General features: G+C 43.8%; 1 protein-coding gene across 1 annotated transcript; it reads left to right on the forward strand.

Annotated features, from left to right (window-relative positions):
* Positions 1-3,558: 3,558 nt before the first annotated feature.
* On the forward strand, positions 3,559-9,703 carry LOC110500200 (leiomodin-2). Its single transcript, XM_021577409.3, has 4 exons — positions 3,559-5,974; positions 6,249-6,968; positions 7,094-7,717; positions 9,309-9,703. The coding sequence occupies exons 1-4, from the start codon at positions 5,696-5,698 to the stop codon at positions 9,360-9,362; spliced, it is 1,677 nt and encodes a 558-aa protein (XP_021433084.1). The 5' UTR covers positions 3,559-5,695; the 3' UTR covers positions 9,363-9,703.
* The last annotated feature ends 5,632 nt before the right edge of the window (positions 9,704-15,335 follow it).

A 15,335-nucleotide genomic window follows, 5' to 3' on the forward strand; every position in this document is an offset into this window, starting at 1 on the left:
AAACTCTGGTTGATTTGAAATGTAGTGATATTGAATTGTGTTTGGCTGTCAACGCAACCAAATATCAACATTCGAATGATATGTATTTTTTGATTGGATAGTTTCATCTGTGCCACTAAATTAGTCAGGCTTTAATTCCAGTTTGTCTACAAATGACTAATTGATGTGTTGGACTCACGTCTAAAACAATAGCACTAAATCCATATTTAAAGTGCATTTAAAGCATGATATGATTTGATTTAGTCCTATTCTTTAAATGTGATTTTTGGTTGAGGTGGAGACGTGAATCCAAAATGTATCTTATTAATTTGTAGACAAACTGGAATTAAAGCCAGAGTCAAATCAAGTGTTATTAGTCACATGCGCCGAATACAACAGCTGCAATGCCCCTGTATGATGATCAGCATGGCAGATGTGTTGTTACCTACCCTTACCACCTGGGGGCGGCCTGTCAGGAAGTCCAGGATCCAGTTACAGAGGGAGGTGTTTAGTCCCAGGGTCCTTAGCTTATTGATGAGCTTTGAGGGCATCATGGTGTTGAAAGCTGAGCTGTAGTCAATGAATAGCATTCTCACATATGTGTTCCTTTTGTCCAGGTGGGAAAGGGCAGTGTATAGTGCAATAGAGATCGCATCATCTGTGGATCTGTTGGGGCGGTATGCAAATTGGAGTGGGTCTGGGATAATGGTGTTGATATGAGCCATGACCAGCCTTTCAAAGCACTTCATGGCTACAGACATGAGTGCTACGGTTCGGTAGTCATTTAGGCAGGTTACCTTAGTGTTCTTGGGCACAGGCACTATGGTGGTCTGCTTAAAACATGTTGGTATTACACTCGGACAGGGAGAGGTTGAAAATGTCAGTGAAGACACTTGCCAGTTGGTCAGCGCATGCTCACAGTGCAAGTCCTGGTAATCCGTCTGGCACTGAGGCCTTATGAATTTTGCCCTGTTTAAAGGTCACCTCTGGGGGAGAGTTTTCTTGTTTGCTTATTGCTTATGACAGCTCATTCAATGCTGTCTTAGTCCCAGCTTCTGACTGTGGTGGTATGTGAACAGCTACGAAAAATACAGATTAAAACTCTCTAGGTAGATAGTGTGGTCTGCAGTTTATCATGAGATACTCTACCTCAGGCGAGAAATAGCTTGAGACGTCCTTAAATGTCTTGCACCAGCTGTTATTTATAAAAATAGATAGTCCGCTGCCCTTTGTCTTACCAAACGCTGCTGTTCTAGCCTGCGGTGCAGTGTATGACCGGCCAGCTGTACGTTGATAGTGTTGTCGTTCAGCCACGACTCCGTGAAGCACAAGATAACAGTTTTGAATGTCTCATCTGAAGTTTAATCTTCCACGTAGGTCATCTATTTTATTGTCCAAAGATAGCACATTTGCTAGCAGAATGGAAGGAAGTGGAGGTTTATTGAATCGCCTACGAATTCTCAGAAGGCAGCCCACCCTCGGTCACCTTTTTCTCTGCTTCCTCTTCATGCAAATCACGGGGATATGGGCCTGTTCCCATGAAAGCAGTATATCGTTCACATTGGGCTCATCAGACTCCTTAAAGGAAAAAAAGGATTCTGCCAGTCCGTGGTGAGTAATCGCAGTCCTGATGTCCAGAAGTTATTTTCGGTCATATGAGATGGTAGCGGCAACATTATGAACAAAATGAGTTTTAAGTTTTAAAAAAAAGTTACGAACAATGCAAATAAACAAACAAAAAAACCACAATCGGTTGGGGGCACGTAAAACGTCTGCCTTCTTCTCCGGTGCCATATTGATACAGTGTTTCAGTTGTACAGATGGAACTATCCAAGCAGAAACATCTCTTTCAAATGTTGATATTTGGTTGCGTTGCCAACCAAACACAATTCAATATTACTTTTAATACAGTAAATAGCCAAAGTTAAGACTATCTTACAAACTAATCTAACATTCAACCTTAAAATGAGTAACACATCCATGGCCACATTTTGAGGTTACTGTTACTACAAATGTCTACTTATGTAATCATAAAGAGCATGCATGTTCAAGATACAGTAGCATGAATAGGTTGTCGCAGGACTGTGAAGATCTTCAAAACTGCTGTAATAATCGGTGCAGAATCTCGAGCGGCATTTATTACTTGCACCATGTACTTTTAATGTAATTTCAACTGCAATCCAGGTCATTTGGTTCTGCTATTAGATGTTGTACAGTGATAACACATTAATACGTTGTATAATTCAACAAAATATCTGACATTATATTCCCATTTGAGCTATGCTGTTCTTATAAATAGTTTAAAGCAATAGACATTTGGGTGACAACCAAACCAAAAGTCAATCATTGTTTTTCCATTGGAATTTGGTTGTGTTTTTATACAGTTGAGAGCGTAGTGGTAACACATTGGAAACTGTCTTTTGGCTGTCTTTTTTTTTTTTTGTCTCTCCAATTTTGTGGTATCCAATTGGTAGTTACAGTCTTGTCCCATTGCTGCTGTACTCCCGTACGGACGCAGGAGAGGCTAAGGTCGAGAGCCGCGCGTCCTCCGAAACACAACCCAGCCGATCCGCACTGATTCTTTTTTAAATGTTTTTATTTTATAATATGTTTATTATTTTCCAATAAAAAATAAATTTAAAAAAAGACAGCGATACAAACATTGACATCCATTGTACTGTTGAATGGGATGGAAAATTTAGAGGACAAAACAAAACTCACACATACACAAAATAAAACTAAATCCTATTAGGTGGTACATGTATAGGAAGACAGCATATAGTCATTACAAGCAGTGTAGTTAAGCCAAAAATAAATATTGATTGGAGTACAGCACAGAGTAGCAGCAGATCGTCAACCAGTTATGAAGCGGGACTAGACCATTTATCCAGTATCAGCTGCCATATTTTGTAAAACATTGGACTTCTATTGGAGGTATTGTATTGAATCTTTTCCATATGTATTACATTCCCTAAATCCCGTAACCACATTTCAAAGGTAGGTACAGTCTCCAATTTCCAAAATTGCAATATGAGCCTTTTGGCTAATAGAATACAACTAGAGGCAGCCTTCCCCTCCTGGTTATTCCCGTCAACTGTACCAAAAAGAGCGATCAATGGGTCTGGGGCTATAACTGCTTCTTGACACATTGCCCGCTTACCCAAAAGAAACAGTAGAAAACACCGTACACCTGGTGACCTTGTAAGCGTGCATTGCACCCGGCTGACCACAGGAGTCGCTAGAGCGCAATGGGACATGAACATCCCTGCTTGCCAAACCCTCCCCTAACCCGGACGATGCTGGGTCAATTGTGCATCGCCCAATGAGTCTCCAGGTCGCGGCCGGCTGCGACAGAGCCTGGACTCGAACCAGGATCTCTAGTGGCACAGCTAGCACTGCCTTAGACCACTGCACCACTCGGGAGACATTGGCTGTCTTTTTGATTGGGTGAATATAAATTGTAATCTCATTGATCAACGTCTCAATCAAATATTACCCAATTGTCCACGCAGAAATGACATTGTGTGCCCAGTGGGATGACACTAAACGTCCTCTAATTTGTAAGATTTGTACGACCACTACTCCATTCATAATGGTCTGTAACCTAATGTTACGTAACACATCATACTAAACAGAGTGTCACATATTTACATACAGAATAATATGAATTTCTCTGACACCACTTTGACCTAAAGTCCATCCTCCATCCTCCTCACTCACAGTAGCCCCTCTCTGTGTGTCATTACACAATTCAATACACTTTATTATCCCGAGGGAAAAATGCATTGACCACACAATTCTGCTGTACATAGAAATAGATCCACAGAAAGGTATTGTAGGCTCCACATAATTGCCCATTGCCTGAAACAGTATGCACACATCATGCATCTACACACGTCAAACCCATTTTGGATATCTGGAATTAGCCACCTACAACAACAAGCCCTTTACCCAAAGAGAGTTATCACCCTAGCCTGGCTGACGCAACCCACGTGACCCAGAGCAGGGAGAGCTGTGACACGCTAGTCTGCAAAGGAGGCCGTTTGTCAATGCAGTATTCGCTCAGAAATTGAGCGAGGGATTTGATTGGTTCGCTCAAATGATGTTTTTTTCCTCTGTGATTGAGACCTCTTTGTTTGGATTGGAAAACCCAACCGTTGTAATGGGAGGGGGATGGCGCTCTGGGCCTGTGTGTGGCTGTGCCTATGGTTGTTTGAGTGAGAATGACACTGAGATGAGCCAACCAGTAAAAGCACAGCCCCCTTCATTATCGGCGCATTGTGCCCACAACTTCAAAGAGCCATTCCTGACTTTGAAGTCAGGAGGACTTTGAGAGTTAGGTGTTAGCCAGACTGTTATCACTCAGGCTCATTAGAAGATTTAGACTGACAGAACGGAAGAGCTTCTATAAAGCTCCGTAGATAAACAGACCGTTTTTGTTCCCCAACTAAGTACAAATTTTCATTCAGTCAGACAGAGTGGTGATGTATAAAGAGGTCTGATTAAAAGCCCAAAGCCAGCAGTGTATAGCAGAGAGAGATAGAGAACATCCCCACTGCCTAGTCTGCCAGCTCTCAGAAAAGCTCCTCCACTCTACCCTGACAAGCCTAAAATGATAACATAACCCTCTTTTAAATAAGCCCACGGTCGCAATCGTCTATTGTTATTCCCAGTATTTCAGGAACCATTGTACTAAATGAAAGCCCACTAAAAGATACAGCTCTACTTCCACATTATTGCTATATTAGTCTGCTCCATAGAAACACGTTACCATAGAAACCATGTTATCTTTAGTAGTTAATCCCACGGGATGGCCAGTGGTGTCACACAGCAATGTTGAGTGGTGATAGACACTTGAAAAGTGACTATTTCAATACGGCCTACTTCACGCTGTCGCCTATCAGATAAACAACCACTCTGGTCCTTACTAGAGGAATATCTGAAATGACACCCTATTCCTTATGCAGTGCACCACATTTGAACAGAGCCACCTAGGGAAAAGTGTACTATTTGAGACAACAATTATGTCATGGTGTGTGTCTCTGAGTCTGAATGTCTTTCTATGTCTGTGGGTTTCTCTGTGTGTGATGTGATGTCCCTCTGTGTGTAAATACGTGTTTAATGTTGCTATGTGTCTCTGTATGTTGGCCGCTGTGTTTCTGCTTCTTGTTATGTGCCTCTATGACTCGCTCTCTGTCTCTCTTGGGTCCGGTTGGGCTTTTTTTTGGCCACGAACAATGTGGCCGCTGCTGGGATCCGCTGACAGGCCTGACCAGGGCCGCTCTGCTCTCTGAGCTCACATGCTTTTTGTGGCTCTAGTCTATCTCTCTGAGCAGCGCCTCCCAAAAAAAGGACTGTGCATCATGGTCCAACGCTTTGTTGCACTCCACTGATCCCCCTCTTAAGGCCTCTGCAGCAGCTGGAGAGATTAGAAGAGAGGAGAACAGGACACAAACTCACACACACACTCAACACACACACCACCGACACAGACACCCCAGCTTGGCCCCTTGCACACACCACTGGTACTGTTCTCACTGAAGCAGTAGTGGACAAACAGATCAGGCCGAGACTGAACTTGACAGGACCCACACCTCCAGAAAGACTCCATTCTGACCGGAAACCTATCCCAGAAAGATCCCACCCTGATCGGACTCGTACGGCACGCATAGCCCCATCTACCTGGAGCCCAGCCCAGAGGCCAACATTTTCAGCAATGAACAGTTTTGGGTACCGTCGGGAGTTGAGTAAGTATGAGGATGTGGATGAGGATGAACTACTGGCTTCTCTCAGCCCAGAGGAGCTAGCAGAGCTGGAGATGGAGCTGGCAGACATAGACCCTGATGCCAACGTGCCCATCGGCCTGAGACAGAGAGACCAGACGGAGAAGACCCCCACTGGCACCTTCAGTAGAGACTCTCTGTTGAAGTACTGGGAGAAGGAGACCAAGAGGATACTGGAGGATGAGAGAGGGGAAGCCAGCAGCCCCAAACAGGTCAGTGATCAGGAGAGAGTCTGAACTCAGCTAGCTTGCTACTCTCAGATCTTTATGGATAACCTTAAATTACGTTTGACCAATTAATAAGCTTAATTATTCAATAATGATCACTTTCTGGTATAATGGAGAACCAGTTAGGACCTTCACACAAAAACAATACAAATCTTACATCCCGTTTAGGTCTAACTTTAGACATAATACAGTTAAAAGAGAACATGGCCATGGTGTCGGAGTCAGATTAATGAGAGATTTACACCTTATGTCTAAACAGGATGACGATGATGATGCCGAAAAGAGTGAGGAAGAATGCGTGACAGAAACCAACAGCGAAGCAGAGGAGAAGGATGACGAGAACAAGAAAGAAAATAAAGATTATGAAGAGGAAGAGGAGGAAGAAGAAGAGGAGGAGGAGGAGAGTGAGGAAGAGGAAGCTGAAACAGAGGATGAGGAGGATGAAGAGGAGGATGAAGAGGAGCCAGAAGAGAAGAGGCCTAAAGCAGCGACCCCAAAGGATTCTGGTCCTCCATCACCGCTGTCAGTTGCCATCTCCTCCCCTAGCCTCCTGAGACCCCCAAGGGTGGAGCCTATGAGACTAACCCCGCCCCCACCTCCACTTGACCCCAACGCCGACGGTAACCCAATAGTTGTCGACGAGGCCCTGGAAAGAGTCCTTAATAACGACCCTGAGCTCAAAGAGATCAACCTCAACAACATTGAGGACATCTCACAGGAAACTCTAATCCAGTTCGCTGAGGCACTGCGCTCTAACACACACGTGCGTGTCTTTAGCCTGGCCAACACGCATGCCGACGACCCCGTGGCGCTGGCCATTGCCAAGACGCTGTGCGAAAACACCTCCATCATCAGCCTGAACATCGAGTCCAACTATGTGACAGGGAAAGGGGTTCTGGCCATGGTCCAGGCTCTGCCTAGCAATAGCACCTTGACTGAGCTACGCTTCCACAACCAGAGACACATGTGTGGAGGACAGGTCAGTCAGTTTGGACTTGGTATTCAGTCTTGATGCTGCTGCTCGACACACATTTTCAGGCAATGGTAAAAGCACAACCTCACGATCCCAACCCCCCCCCCCCTCTCTTTCTCTCTGTCTCTCAGGTGGAGATGGAGATGGTGAAGGTTCTGAGGGAGAACCACACCCTGATCAAGCTGGGTTACCAGTTCCACCTGCCAGGCCCCCGGATGAGCATGACAGGCATCCTGACCCGTAACATGGACCGTCAGAGACAGAAACGCCTGCAGGAGCAGAGACAGAACCAGCAGGCGGGGCCAGAGGGGGCCGTTAACCCCCGTACGACCGCTCTCTTGAAGGCCACTCCGGGTTCTTCGCCCTATGGTTCCCCGCGGGTGTCTCCTTGGCAATCCCCCAAACTCCCCAAGAAACAGACCCCTCCTGCTCCCCCGCCGCCTCCTCCACCTCCTCCCCCACCCCCCCCACTGCCCTGCCAGCCCCCGGCAGAGAAGAAGAAGCCGACTAGGAAGATAGCGGAGGTGATCAGGCTCCACGAGGAGGTCGTTAAGAAGCAAGGGAAAGGGAAGGGGAAGAAGGGGAAGAAAGGATTGAAAGAGACCAACAGTATCTTGAAGGAGCTGAAGAACGCTCTGCGGCCAGTGGCAGAGAACAGAGACCAGGAGCACAGCAGGCCACCCACTCCACTGCGCTCCTCACACGACCAGCTCATGGACTCCATCCGCAACGCTAGTGTCCGCTCCCTCAGAAAGGTGAGATTGTGTGTGTGTGCATGTGCGTGCATGTACATGCACAGCCAATGAGAGTTAACAAGAGTTTAAGGGTTAAAGATGGTCAGCTGGTGAGACACCACCTATGAGTGTTAATAGTCTGATACATCATCAATTGGGCCCAGAGTTATTTTCTGGTCAGGTCACATGGCTAGGAAAATCAAATCAAATCAAATCAAATGTATTTATATAGCCCTTCGTACATCAGCTGATATCTCAAAGTGCTGTACAGAAACCCAGCCTAAAACCCCAAACAGCAAGCAATGCAGGTGTAGAAGCAGGGAGAACAATTGGCCCTTACCAACGTGGAGTCTATTCCAGCTGTATCCGGGGCTGGGTATTCCTGGACCGAAACTGTATGCTCCAATTCTTCACCACCAGCCTAATAGCCCTGGAAACTAATTAACATGTATCCATCTGGAAAAGTGTTCCTTTCTGTGACATAGCCAGCAGACTGAGACACTATGTCATCTTGGAAAATGTCAAAGACAACTCATATAAAATGGCTGAGAGAAAGAATCTGGTCTAAACAGTCAAAGATAAATAAGGTTGTGCTTTGAGAACCTCAGGGTGGGTTCTTACCATCAAAGGGAACACATACCGCCGAGGTCAGTCTGATTTAGACAGGTGACAGAGGAACATCGCTATCTGAGTCATCTCCTGTGGTTGACATGTTATTTTACGATGGACGCTGATCATATGACACCTTTCCATCGTCAAGCGCTGTGTTATGTCTGAACAAAGCCAAACACAACACAAGCCATGGTTGAAGTCCCTAACACAGCCTGAGAGAGAGAGAGAGAGAGAGAGAGAGAGAGAGAGAGAGAGAGAGAGAGAGAGAGAGAGAGAGAGAGAGAGAGAGAGAGAGAGAGAGAGAGAGAGAGAAGGAGAAAGGAGCGGGAGAGTAGTCTAGTCTCTAATGTTTCTGTGGGCCCATTAATGTGTGGTAGCTGCTTGTTATGTTGTTACTGTGGCAAATCCTGGTTGCCCTCAGAAGGCTAGGGTCTAGAGTCTGTGGATGCCTGCCACTTAACTAGAGTTATAAATAGGACTGTTGGGCGGCTGCTACGATAACGGACACGGGAGAGGCCTCACCGTGCCAGAACGAACTCTGACAACAAAGAGTAAATAAGGAAAGTGCAGAGTCATTTTTGTGATATTTGTGGGCAAAAATGTTCGACACTGCTGCTGCATTTCTGACATTTTGTGATGAGTTTTGGCCAATTTATCACGAAAATGCACTGACGGGGAAAACATAAATTGACATGTGGCTTAACTTTATGCTGTAAAAGTGTGGTGATTGGTTGAATTTTTTGTGAGACCTTTTTTTGTAGTGTGGTGATCGGACAGTTTCATGCAGTAATATTAGGTGATTTGACTGATATATGCGGTAATAGTGCGGTGATTGATCAAATTTGCAAGCCCTTGCATAATATGTAGGGTATTGTTGATTTTCCAAACAATGTGGCAATCGCAGAATCACAAAATGGAATCTTTTGTTTTCGAGGAACCTAGCATAAGAAAAGTCCTGTTTTATTTAACAGAAATCGGTGTTGTTTTTTTTAAATTGCAGGTGGAAGTTCCACAGAGGAAGTTTGTCTTTGTCCCTGATGAAGAGACTAGCTGATCTGAAGACACAGGGAACACCCTGAGACTACTGAGGACACATAAACAATACATTCAGATTGAACTGGAATTTCCTCAGAGAGGATACTGGAAATTAACACTGTAATAGCACCTTTACTTTTGGAGTAAAAAAAAAATCTGAAATTCATGTTATTTTAAATGTAGTTACGGTGTATGCTTTGCAGAAAGGCATTTGGTTGTCTACATTTTTGGGATGATTAATGTATAAATTGTTGTCTAAATTGTTTACTGAGGTAACCTTTGTATAATTGTAAATATTGTATTTGGTGTGTGAGGAATATACTGTATGAATTAAACATGAAGATCAAAGCAACAACACAATTAAGTTTGATGGTGTTTTATTACTGCTTAAACCATGTTACTGTCCAAAAGGTATTGTGACTGTCCAAAGAATTCTCTTCAAAATGTAATGTTCAAAAGTTACTGTCCTAAGGCTTTTGTATAAAAGGTTCTGAGGGCCTCCCTTTGCCCTCAGAACAGCCTCAATTCGTTGGGATGGACTCTACAAGGTCGAAAGCGTTCCACAGGGATGCTGGCCCTTGTTGACCCAGATGCTTTCCACTGTTGTGTCAAGTTGGCTGGATGTCCTTTGGGTGGTAGACCATACACAACCCATCTCAATTGTCTCTCTTAAAAATCAATCTTTAACCTGTCTCCTCCCCTTCATCTACACTGACTGAAGTGGATTTAACAGGTGACATCAATAAGGTATCAAAGCTTTCACCTGGATTCAGCTGGTCAGTCTGTCACTGAAAGAGCAGATGTTCTTAATGTTTTTTTATACTCTGTGTATGTAGCAGAGGAACACTTAATACTTCCCCTGTGCATTTGTGTGTCTTGGAAGAGTTATCTGGTATGGTCCTAAATCCACCCCACATCTGTTAAAAGCAAACACAACACTGAAATGCTTTTGGCAGCAGCACCATCTGTCCTTGACTAACCATTCTAGCTTCCCACATGGGATTGGAAAGGACATCAAACTCTGCAAAAACACGGTTTACCTCAGTTCCACTAAAGAACTGACTTGGAGGGAAACAATATTCACCACTTAGACAACACTGGCACTAGCCAACGAGCTTCAGCAGTTTTCGGTATTATCAGGTATTATTATCAGGTACTGTATATGTGATCTTTCCCTAATGTGTAAACTGGAAGAAAAAAACACATGGAATCTGATATTTTGAGTTCAGATATGACCACATCCATATGTGGATCTCAATCCTGATAAAATTGTAGTGCTCCATATGCGACCTCAGGTTATTGGAATTAGAATTAGAATAATTTAATAGGATCTCGATGGTTTGGACTCAGATTATTTTGCCTCTGAAGTGTTTTTGTTTTTTTACACGACCAGCCGTTACCACAAAACTACCCAGGAACACTTGTTTCCATCCACAGTTTTTGTGAGAGTAAAGTCATACCATATTTTTAAAAAATCACAATAGGTGTGATGGAAGCATGACGTTTTGGTACAATTTTATAAAATGCAGATATTTGTGTCGGGAAAATGTATTGTGAAATAAATGGCGGTGGAAAAGCCTATACGCGCAAGAATAGTGATATAATAACCATCATATCGAGATAAACTTGGAGTCACACGATGATATGGAGTGTGGTCCTCCCACTACGATTTCCAAAACCATGCAGGTTATAGGCTACAGATGAAATAATTTATGATACAATTCACAGGGTGGAGAAAGTGCACGCACGGTGATCTTGATGCTCCTTTCCAATAAAAATCGAGGGGCTTATTCTGGTGACATGATGATTTATGAATGACTTCCGTTTGACAAATATTCTCGTTTTTACCTATAATCCATAATGTAGACTAGTCTACACGTATTGTATCTGCGAGCTGTTGGCTAGAGTACATTTTGTGTGCACAATGTCATCACGCAAGGATTTTATCCACAACAAGTCTATTTGATGGAAAATTCATAATTTGTGTTTACGCTGATTTTTTTAAAATATTCGCATGAAAATATCTCGCCAATTGGATGGAAATCTAGCTAGTGCCAGGAAATGAGCACGGCATCTGTATGCTACTTCAGAGGCTTTGCATATCAGTGTGAATGTGCAAATCTGACATGGGTAACATATAAAACTGTGTGGATAGTCAGGAAAAAAGATGTGTACAGATTGTGTAAACACAGCCAATGACAGGGTGTAAAATAACTTAATAAAGTGTCTACCGAAAGGTCATTGGAGTTATTTTTCTAATCCCACTGCCCGGCAAACTGTATTCTCATTAATTTAAAACAAAAACAAAAGCATTCACTCTGTTTCCATCTTTCTATCCAATCATTCCAGCTTAATCTCTTCTACATACACACTACAAATAATCCACGAGTTATGTCATGTGGACGCTGACCGACTTCGAAGTTTCACGTGTGGGTTTAGCCAACATGATGAGTACTGGGAACTGAGAGACAAATGGGGCCATAGGCCACACTGAAACCAAGTTAACAGCTGTTAATACTTTCTTTTCCCACTACTTGGTCCAACCCTCCCTTCACGCTTCTACAGGCCTCCAACAAACATGAATGTACTCAGATTTAGTGGCTGTGGTGGACTTTTGGCATATGTCCACATGTTCACATTAAGCAGTGTTGTTCCCATGCCACCTGTGCTACAGTAAATCCCCTTGTTGCTATATGTCCATGCTCTGTTCCCAGTGTATTGTCACCAAGGGTGCCCAGCTCACTGCTCAGGTATAATTCCCATACAATGCTGGGGGCGTGGAACTGTGAATTTTTCACCTTTATTTAACCAGGTAGGCAAGTTGAGAACAAGTTCTCATTTACAATTGCGACCTGGCCAAGATAAAGCAAAGCAGTTCGACACATACAACAACACAGAGTTACACATGGAGTAAAACAAACATGCAGTCAATAATACATTAGAAACAAGTCTATATTTACGATGTGAGCAATTGAGTGAGATAAGGGAGGTAAAGACAAAAAGGCCATGGTGGCAAAGTAAATACAATACAGCATGTAAAACACTGGAATGGTAGATTTGCAGTGGAAGAATGTGCAAAGTAGAAATAAAAATAATGGGTTGCAAAAGGAGCAAAATAAATAAATAAAATAAATACAGTAGGGAAAGAGGTACAGTGGGGCAAAAAAGTATTTAGTCAGCCACCAATTGTGCAAGTTCTCCCACTTAAAAAGATGAGAGAGGCCTGTAATTTTCATCATAGGTACACTTCAACTATGACAGACAAAATTAGAAAAAAAATCCTGAAAATCACATTGTAGGACTTTTAATGAATGTATTTGCAAATTATGGTGGAAAATAAATATTTGGTCAATAACAAAAGTTTATCTCAATACTTTGTTATATACCCTTTGCTGGCAATGACAGAGGTCAAACGTTTTCTGTAAGTCTTGGTAGGCTTTGTTACTTTGTTCCCAGCTCTCTGCAGGTCATTCACTAGGTCCCCCCGTGTGGTTCTGGGATTTTTGCTCACCGTTCTTGTGATCATTTTGACCCCACGGGGTGAGATGTTGCGTCTTGTACGTCTTCCATTTCCTAATAATTGCTCCCACAGTTGATTTCTTCAAACCAAGCTGCTTACCTATTGTAGATTCAGTCTTCCCAGCCTGGTGCAGGTCTACAATTGTGTTTCTGGTGTCCTTTGACAGCTCTTTGGTCTTGGCCATAGTGGAGTTTGGAGTTCAAACAGGTGCCATTAATACAGGACAGAGGAGCCTCTTAAAGAAGAAGTTACAGGTCTGTGAGAGCCAGAAATCTTGCTTGTTTGTAGGTGACCAAATACTTATTTTCCACCATAATTTGCAAATAAATTCATTAAAAATCTACAATGTGAATTTCTGGATTTTTCTTTCTCATTTTGTCTCTCATAGTTGAAGTGTACCTATGATGAAAATTACAGGCCTCATCTTTTTAAGTGGGAGAACTTGCACAATTGGTGGCTGACTAAATACTTTTTTGCCCCACTGTATACCTGCTGGAGCGCATGCTACAGGTGGGTGATGCTATGGTGACCAGGGAGCTGAGATAAGGGGGGACTTTACCTAGCAGGGTCTTGTAGATGACATGGAGCCAGTGGGTTTGGCGACGAGTATGAAGCGAGGGCCAGCCAACGAGAGGGTACAGGTCACAATAGTGTGTAGTATATGGGGCTTTGGTGACAAAACGGATGGCACTGTGATAGACTGCATCCTATTTGTTGAGTAGGGTATTGGAGGCTATTTTGTAAATGACATCGCCGAAGTCGAGCATTGGTAGGATGGTCAGTTTTACAAGGGTATATTTGGCAGCATGAGTGAAGGATGCTTTGTTGCGAAATAGGAAGCCAATTATAGATTTAACTTTGGATTGGAGACGTTTGATGTGGGTCTGGAAGGAGAGTTTACAGTCTAACCAGACACCTAGGTATTTGTAGTTGTCCACGTATTCTAAGTCAGAACCGTCCAGAGTAGTGATGTTGGACAGGCGGGCAGGTGCAGGCAGCGATCGGTTGAAGAGCATGCATTTAGGTTGACTTGTATTTAAGAGCAATTGGAGGCCACGGAAGGAGAGTTGTATGGCATTGAAGCTTGCCTAGAGGGTTGTTAACACAGTATCCAAAGAAGGGCCAGAAGTATACAGAATGGTGTCGTCTGCGTAGAGGTGGATCAGAGACTCACCAGCAGCAAGAGCGACATCATTGATGTATACAGAGAAGAGTCGGTCCAAGAATTTAACCCTGAGGCACCCCCATAGAGACTGCCAGAGGTCCGGACAACAGACCCTCCGATTTGACACACTGAACTATGTCAGAGAAGTAGTTGGTGAACCAGGCGAGGCAATCATTTGAGAAACCAAGGCTGTCAAGTCTGCCGATGAGGATGTGGTGATTGACAGAGTCGAAAGCCTTGGCCAGATCAATGAATACGGCTGCACAGTAATCTTTCTTATCGATGGCGGTTAAGATATCGTTTAGGTCCTTGATCGTGGCTGAGGTGCACCCATGACCAGCTCTGAAACCAGATTGCATAGCAGAGAGGGTATGGTGAGATTCGAAATGGTCGGTAATCTGTTTGTTGACTTGGCTTTCGAAGACCTTAAAGGCAGGGTAGGATAGATATAGGTCTGTAGCAGTTTGGGTCAAGAGTGTCCCCCCCTTTGAAGAGGGGGATGACCACAGCTGCTTTCCAATCTTTGGGAATCTCAGATGACACAAAAGAGAGGTTGAACAGGCTAGTAATAGGGGTGGCAACAATTTCGGCAGATAATTGTAGAAAGGGTCCAGATTGTCTAGCCCGGCTGATTTGTAGGGGTCCAGATTTTGTAGCTGTTTCAGAACATCAGCTGACTGGATTTGGGAGAAGGAGAAATGGGGAAGGCTTGGGCGAGTTGCTGTGGGGGGTGCAGTGCTGTTGACCGGGGTAGGGGTAGCCAGGTGGAAAGCATGGCCAGCTGTAAAAAATGATTATTGAAATTCTCAATTATAGTGGATTTATCAGTGGTGACAGTGTTTCCTATCCTCAGTGCAGTGGGCAGCTGGGAGGTGTTCTTATTCTCCATGGACTTTACAGTGTCCCAGAACTTTTTTGAGTTTGTGTTGCAGGAAGCAAATTTCTGCTTGAAAAAGCTAGCCTTGGCTTTTCTAACTGCCTGCGTATATTGGTTTCTAGCTTCCCTGAAAAGCTGCATATCACGGGGGCTGTTCGATGCTAATGCAGAACGCCATAGGATGTTTTTGTGTTGGTTAAGGGAAGTCAGGTCTGGCGAGAACCAAGGGCTATGGTTCTGTTCCTGGTTCTAAATTTCTTGAATGGGGCATGCTTATTTAAGATGGTTAGGAAGCCATTTTTTTAAATAACCAGGCATCCTCTACTGACGGGATGAGATCAATATCCTTCCAGGATACCCCGGCCAGGTCGATTAGAAAGGCCTGCTCGCTGAAGTGTTTCAGGGAGCGTTTGGCAGTGATGAGTGGAGG

Source organism: Oncorhynchus mykiss, chromosome 21, assembly GCF_057628025.1.
Source record: "Oncorhynchus mykiss isolate SJ-2025 chromosome 21, ASM5762802v1, whole genome shotgun sequence".
Classification (NCBI taxonomy): domain Eukaryota; kingdom Metazoa; phylum Chordata; class Actinopteri; order Salmoniformes; family Salmonidae; genus Oncorhynchus; species Oncorhynchus mykiss.